Source organism: Bison bison, unplaced genomic scaffold, assembly GCF_000754665.1.
Source record: "Bison bison bison isolate TAMUID 2011002044 unplaced genomic scaffold, Bison_UMD1.0 scf7180017864230, whole genome shotgun sequence".
In the NCBI taxonomy this organism is placed as follows: domain Eukaryota; kingdom Metazoa; phylum Chordata; class Mammalia; order Artiodactyla; family Bovidae; genus Bison; species Bison bison.
The window spans coordinates 718,956-726,457 of record NW_011494802.1 but is presented as its reverse complement, the minus strand read 5'-3'; the positions used below and the strand labels follow the sequence as shown (position 1 = coordinate 726,457).

Genomic DNA, 7,502 nt, shown 5'->3' with positions numbered 1-7,502 from the left:
GCCACAGTATAACTAGTTCCCCAGGTGGCGCTAGTGGTAAAGAATCCCCCTGCCAATACAGGAGACATAAGAGACCTTGGTTCCATACGTGGGTCAGGAAGATCCCCTGGAAGAGGACATGGCAACCCACTCGAGTATTCTTGTCTGGAGAATACCATGGACAAAGAAGCCTGGAAGACGAGAGTCCATAGGTTCCCAAAGATTTGGACAGGACTAAAGTGACTCAGCACACACACACCTGCCTGATGGACTTAGAGAACAACAGGAGAGCGGGCCATCTTCCTGGAGAGGAGGTCTCCCCTCAGCAGAGCTACGGCAGCAGCTTTCATCTCTGCATTCCTTAGGCTGTAGATGATGGGGTTCAGCGATGGGGTCACGACCCCGTAGAACAATGCAAGAAGCTTATCCAAGTAGAGGTCCTTGGCCTTGGGCTTGAAGTACATGAAGGAGATAGTCCCATAGAAAATCACCACCACTGTGAGGTGGGCAGAGCAGGTAGAAAAGGCTTTGTGCCGGCCGGCAGCAGAGGGCACCCTCAGGATGGTAGTGAGGATGAACACGTAGGACAGGATGATGAGCAGCAGTGGGGGCAGTGTCACCACAGCTGAAGACACCGTTAATATCAGTGCATTGAGAGAGATGTCCCCACAGGCGAGTTTCAGCACTGCCAAGATCTCACAGAAGTGGTTGATGATATTGTGGCCACAGAAGGGGAGGCTCCAGGTGAGATTGGAATGGAGAAGGGAGTTGGCAAAGCCTGCCCCCCAGCTCAGCACCACCATCCACATGCTCGTGTGCCAGCTCATGAGCTCTGAGAAGCGAAGCGGCTGGCAGATGGCTACGGACCGGTCACACGCCATCATGGCCAGGAGCACGCACTCTGTAGAGCCTAGTGCCTGGGTCAGGTACATCTGCAGGGTACAGCCAGGGAAGGAGATGGTGCTCTGGGTTTCCAGGAAGTTGACCAGCATGAGAGGCACGAAGGAGGATGTGCCAGAGATGTCCATGAGGGCGAGGTTGCTGAGGAAGAAGTACATGGGGGTGTGCAGGCGGGGGTCCAGCATGTTCAGCCCGATGAGGAGGGCGTTCCCCAGCACGTTCACGGAGTAGATGCCCAGGCAGAGCACAAACAGGACCATCTCTAGGTTGTGGTGGTCGTGTAGCCCCAGCAGGACAAACTCTGTCATGACCGTCTGGTTTGCCCCATTCATCTCAGTCTCCATTATCTCATTTCGCTCTTTTCCTATCTGCACCATGAAGGTGTTGGATTAATCACCAGTGGGCCTGGGAGCCAAGCATTGTGGATGTGTGACCTGGGGCGGGTCAGCCCTGCCTCTGGAACTCAGTTTCACCATCGGTACAATGAGAGAGTGGACTTCAGGTCTGCAAGCCAGCCCCCTCAGTTCTGTAGTTCTGGTGTAACTTACAGGAGATGGTGGTCCATTCTTATCTCCTAAGCTCTTCTCTCTTCTCCCCAGGCTGACGTAGGGGAGACAAGAGAATAAATTTTTGTTTCTTGAGCTCCTTTTAAATCTGCAGTGCTCTTGGTTATTAAGAGGAAGCACGTTTTCTAGGTTATGACTTCATGTGGTTGAATGATGCCCACAAGATTTCAGATTCATTCAGTTACTGAGAATTTGTTGAGTGCCTAACCTGTGCAGGTGTTTAGGTGCTGGGCTATATCAGTAAGAAAACTATGTGGACAAGAGATGCTGCATTTGTAACAAGTGCTGCTCCTCTTTCTCAAATTAAGTGGGATGAGCTTGGGAAGGCACGTGGGTGATGAGTGATGGTCACCTCATTCCTTTGGGCATAAAGGTTGAACATTTCTACTGCAAAAGATGTACAGCCTTATGCAGGTGTCTCTCCTTAAGATCACAGACCATGAATTGATTTTTAAAAGAATATACAAGAACATACTTATCCCAATAGAGCCACTGGTCACAACATTTAACTCTGGTCATAAAAGCCAGTTGAATATCTTCTTGGCCTCCATATAGCTTTTTAGAATAAATGATATTGACAATAATATTACACAGGAGGGAAATGCAGGTTCTAATCTGGCAGAGGTGTCCTGAGTCACTGACCCACTCTATAAAGGGAGGGTGGGAAGCTGCCAGAGTCTTTGCCCAGGAGCCTCCATGTCTCTTCTGAGGTGGGCTCAGCCCCTTGGGAAATGCCAGTGTCTGGAGGGAGCCAAGTGTCAAGTGTCAGATGGAAAGCTGTCTTGTGGCCCAGGTGACCCCCTGCTCTTAGGGATAAATAGGAGCTGATAGTGAACTTCCCTCCCTCCATCTCTTCACTCCTTGATGGACGTGAGGCCAGTGTCCTGTGACAACATTAGAGTCCTCTCTGTCCTTCATCAATGGTTCCCTCCCTCTCATTCTTCCTGTAGAATTGCATCTATCGTTCAAATCAGCCGGTGAGCTTAACTCTTCCTAAATAAACCATGTCTGTCCCCAGAGCCATAACTTTGCCCAAGAAGTTCCCTTTTGAAGGCTTGTCCTCCCTCTCCTTCCCATTAGGGGGATGCTTCTTGTCCTCTTCAGAGCCCAGCTCCTCTCTCCTCCTCTCCCACCTGCCCCCTGCACAGTTGCCTGCTCCCTTCTTCCTCCCACAGCCCTTGGCCACCCTCCCTGTTCTTGTGCTGCACACCTGTCTCCTCTGTCACACCTGAGAGCAGACTCTGTCTACTTTGTCCAGGCACCTCATACTTCCAAGGCCAGTCAGTCAACAGATAGTCAGCTCAAAAACCCAGCACTGCATGACAGCTTCATAACTATGTATAGCTCTCCAATATTGACCAAGTCACTTGGCCTGTGAGCCCCAATTTCCTTTTGAAAAGTGGGGATTCTGTGTAATCGAGATGAGACTCAATTTAAAAGTACCAGTAAATCACCTAGCGGCAAGGCTTCAGGTCAGAGAGTGAGCCTTCAACCATGGCACCTGCTGGATCTGTGCTCTCCTCCTCCCAGACAAGACCTCCAGCATCTGTCAGGACTCCCTCTCTCCCCAGAGCTTGTGCTGGTTTTCCTTCCTCCAGCCTAAATCAGGGTGATATTGTTAAGGAAGTTTCTGGATCACATGGGGTAGGTGATTAATCTGGGTCAGTCATTGACCATAAATCTTACCCATGCAAACATTTGAAGGTAGGGATTCTCTTGCTGATTTGGCAAACAGGTGAATAACTGCCTGAGTGTGATGGCTTATTAATTCGCACATCCAGGATATTATTATGGAGCACCTACTATGCACTGAGTGCTGGCAACACAGCAGAGGCTTATGTGCCTTCTTCCCTCGCAGTGTTTGTAGTCATCCCCTTTCTCTTGGTGACCTTGATCCTATTCCCTCCTCTCACTTGGCTTTAGAAACATCTAGATTCTCTTTGAGTCTCGAATGTAAAGACAGAGTAAAACTTGAGGTCTGGAAAGCAGAAGTTAAAAGGGCAGGTCTTTCCCAGGTTATGACTTCATGTGGCTGGATTAAGTCCACAGCTTCATTTCAGATTCAAGTATAAGGCCTTTGTCTATGTCCAAGAGTCCTGATAACCTCCAATTCCGACACTGGACACAGGAGTGGGGGTGTTTCCAGGCAAGTAAATGGTAGGAAACCACCTAACTCTGCATTTCTCTCCCCAAACTTGTCTCCATCAGAGAGACCAAGTGGGAATGGCATGGACATCGGAGGGCTTTGTCATCAGGCTCTGGCCTCCCCTCAACCCGCCTCACCTCCTGCACCTTCAGCATGCCTCCCCACCTCAGCAGACCACACTCCCCATTGGTGGACAAACCCCACCGGCTCCTGTCCCCTCGTTTTCCCGCTGCTTTCCTCAGGCTGGAGCACCTTTCTCTCTATACTCAACCTCCAAGGCTCAGCTCACACCCACCTCCTCCCTGGGTCTGCCCTCTCAGATGTCTCCACAGCACTGACCATCCTGACACCGTGATGCTCACACAGTCATTAGCACGGTTTGTTGTGCGTGTCATTCTCTCTCATACAATAGACTGTGAGCCACAGAAATCACAGGGCTGTGTCCAATTTACCCCCAACCTCCCCAGCACCCCACACAGGAGCTGCCATTTCAGATCCTGAGCTTTCCTTCCGCTAAAATCCTGATCCCCGATTTCCTACTTTGAGATGACCCTCCTTCTCCTTCCCCCTTGTGCACACACAGGATGTGATCACAAGGACGAGAGCTTTGGGGGTGCCATCTCCTCCATGCAAGAACAACTGCTCCCTCTCAAGAGCTAAATGAGGAGACAGGTGGGTTTCCTTGCAATTGGAGCATCTGATCAGAACACATTCATGGAAATCAGGAACAGCCCATGGAGCTATAGGCTTGTGACCTCAAAGAAATAAGACTCTGTGTAGAAAACACCATGCTGCCAAGTTACTGCCAGCTTGGACTGCAACATGGGCTCAGGCTGGCACCACAGACAGCAACTGTAGCTCTCTTGGTCCATCAAGGTGAGCTGAGTTTTGGCTATTTTCAGAATGGATAACTAACAAGGACGTATTGTAAAACACATGGAATTGTACCCAATGTTACATGCCAGCCTGGATGGTGGGGAGGGGGAGGGGGAGAATGGGTCCTTGTATCTGAATGACTGAGTCCCTTCCCTGTTCACCTGAAACTACCTCAATATTGTTCGTCGGCTATACCCCCAATACAAAATAAAAAACTTAAAGTTTAAAATCAAAAAGATCTTACAGTGGGAAAAAAAAGTTGAGCAGAGTCTTGCTGCAGTAACACACAACCTCAGGATTTTAGTAATTTAGCAGGACAGAGGTTTAGTTTTCACCCTTCATATCCATTGCAGGTTTTCAGGGGGCTCGGTTCCAGGTTGTCATCCTCAGAGGCCCTGGCTCCACCCTCTGGGACGTCACCAGTTCTCACAGCTGGGGAAGAACACAGGAGAATCTCACACCAGCAGGTCACTGGTCCAACCCAGAAGCAACATGTGTCCCATCTGTCCACAGCCTGCTGCCCTGTGTAATCCTACAAATGCCCAGAGGAGGACCAGACATGCTGCAGAGCATTTTGGTGCAATGGTGTTCTGCAGTAGACTCAGGAAACCACTCTAGTATCTGTCTGACAGGTCTCTCATTCCATCATGTCCTGGAAAGTCAGGTTCACAGACAATCACTGTCTAACTCTCTCCCCACTTGTAGCCCTTCTGAGAAGCAAGGTGATGCCCTGGAAGGAGCCCTAGACTGGGAGTGAGGGGTCCAGGTTTGATTCTTGACCTTGTTCCCCTTCTGCTCTATGACCTTCGTTGAGTTTCTCCTTGTGTGAAATGGAATTATTCAATATGTGGTTTTTAACACTCTGTACCATCCCTGAAATATTCCTTCATCTTTCTAGCAACTTCCAACCCAGATAAATATCATGTCAGTTTCAATGGCTGGTAAATCTAGTTTGAACCATTTCATTCTTATTTTAAGCTTCAGACATGATTTAAAAGGAAGTTGAGGAGCACAAGGAGAAGCTGCTGTTAGAATGACCCAGAAGTTCCCGCATCTGGATTCCCGGATCACTCCACACTGTGATGGCAGAGACGGTGAGTGTGGGCTTTGGAGACAGACCGCCAAGCCCAAGTCTGAGACCTGCCACTTGCTAATGGCTTTCTCAGTCTCAGCCTCCTTACCTGTAGGGATAAAAATAGTATTTCCTTGTGGGGGAATTTGAGGATTCAGTGAAAGGCGTTAGCACGGACGTTTGCACAGGGTAAGTATTCAGCAAGTGGTAGTGGATATTGTAGTATCACTTTGTTCCCTTCTCCAAGCAGGTATTCTGGTTTCTGTATGATTAAAGAAGATTTCATGAGAATAGTCAACATGCTAGATGGATTTTCCTTGCCTCCTACCTGTTGTCCAGTGACATTAGGGCAGGCAGGTGGCTGGAGAAGCTGCCAGGTGAGGTGATCTGAGGCTTGGGAGAGCAGGGGGAGGGAGTGCTGAGTTCATTACCAGCAGACACACTGTGCTGGGGTGGGCCAGGATCGAGGCCCCGAGCTCCCGAGGCTCAGCCTCCTGGTCCCCTGCCATGTCGGCCTCTCTCCTGCTCCCTGCCTTCCGGGACTCGTAGACCCTTTCCAATTTAAAGTTCAGACTCTGATGACACAGGTTTGCAGACTTGGCACAATGTGGCTTCAGAGATTCCAGGTTCCCTGTGCTGCCCCAGGAGGGCCTGGCTGGGTGAGGTGGGCACAGGAGAGACACTGGACAGGAATCTGAAGACTGGGTCTCACTGCAGTCCTGCCCTTGGACCTGAACCTTGGGGGCTATGAAGTGGGGTGTCTCCTGGCAGGAGTGCCGTGGGAACCTGTGCTCATGAAGGGTTGTTGTTATAGTTCAGCGGCTAACTTGTGTCTGACTCTTTTTGTGAGTTTTGTGACCCTGTGGACTGTAGCGCACCAGGCTACTCTGTCCATGGGTTTTCCTACACAGATATACTGGAGTTGCCATACTTATTTATATATCCTTAAGAAAATATCATTAAAAAATTGAGATTATATTGAGTACAAAGTTACTTGTTCAACCTTTTTTATGTTAATTACAGTGTGAGCATTTTCCATCATCAATTATTCTTCAAAAAATAAGATTTACAATGGCTGTGTCACAATCCATCATTTTGCTCTACCTGAATTTATTTACACATTCTGACCCAGTTGGACATTACTTAGAATTTTGTATTACCAAAAATACCTCTCTGATTAATGACAAATAGATAAATAGACAAATCTTTGTACCTGTAACAATTTTCTCTGACTAGTTCCTAAAAGTAGAGGTGTTCGGTGAAAGGGTGTGAAGTTTTCAAGTCTCTTGATTCATATGCACAACTTAATTGGCAGGATGTTCATATAAATTTATTCACACCCTCCCCAGCTGTGTATGATATTACCTGCTTCACCGTACTATAGTTAGCGATATATGTTAGAAAAATTGTTTGCAATTTCATGGGTGAAGTATGGTGTCTAATCAGTGACCCTGCTAAAAGGAAGTGTGATTGTAAACTCCCGTCCCCACAGCATAAAGTCCAAACTCCTGTCATGGCATCAAAGGCCTAGCAGAACATCTCTGCAGAAGCTTCGCCCGGGCTTGGTCAGCTGTGGGCTGCGGGCTGCGCTGCTCTCCTCTGTGCCTCTGTTCTGACCAGCAGAGGAAGCAGGAAGATGGACTGGAGGGTACCTGAGGGCTCAGACAAGCACTGTGCTTACCTACAGGGCGCAGGAGAGCTGGCCTGCTGCTTGGCGGCTGAGCTCTCCCATCACACAAGATGGTACCACTGAGGCCAAAGGGGGCAGGGAATGGAGATGCTGTCAAGCCTGAGTCCGTTTCCTCTGTGTGTTCAAACCTGGGAAGAGGCCGAGCTCCAGGAAGAGGTGGAAATGGCAGGGTCTTAGTAGATGGGTTGAAGACGGGTGAAGCGCAGTCTCCCCAAGGCCACATGAAGCCTGGACGCTCGGCAGGGAGGCAGTGGAGTGGCTGCTGCTAAAGCG

At 49.2% G+C, this 7,502-nt stretch overlaps 1 protein-coding gene across 1 annotated transcript; it reads right to left on the bottom strand.

Moving 5' to 3' along the window:
• Window positions 1–251: 251 nt before the first annotated feature.
• Window positions 252–1,211, bottom strand: LOC104993041 (olfactory receptor 2S2-like). The gene has a single exon (XM_010846125.1). It carries the CDS (start codon window positions 1,209–1,211, stop codon window positions 252–254), a length of 960 nt encoding a protein of 319 aa, XP_010844427.1.
• Window positions 1,212–7,502: the final 6,291 nt, after the last annotated feature.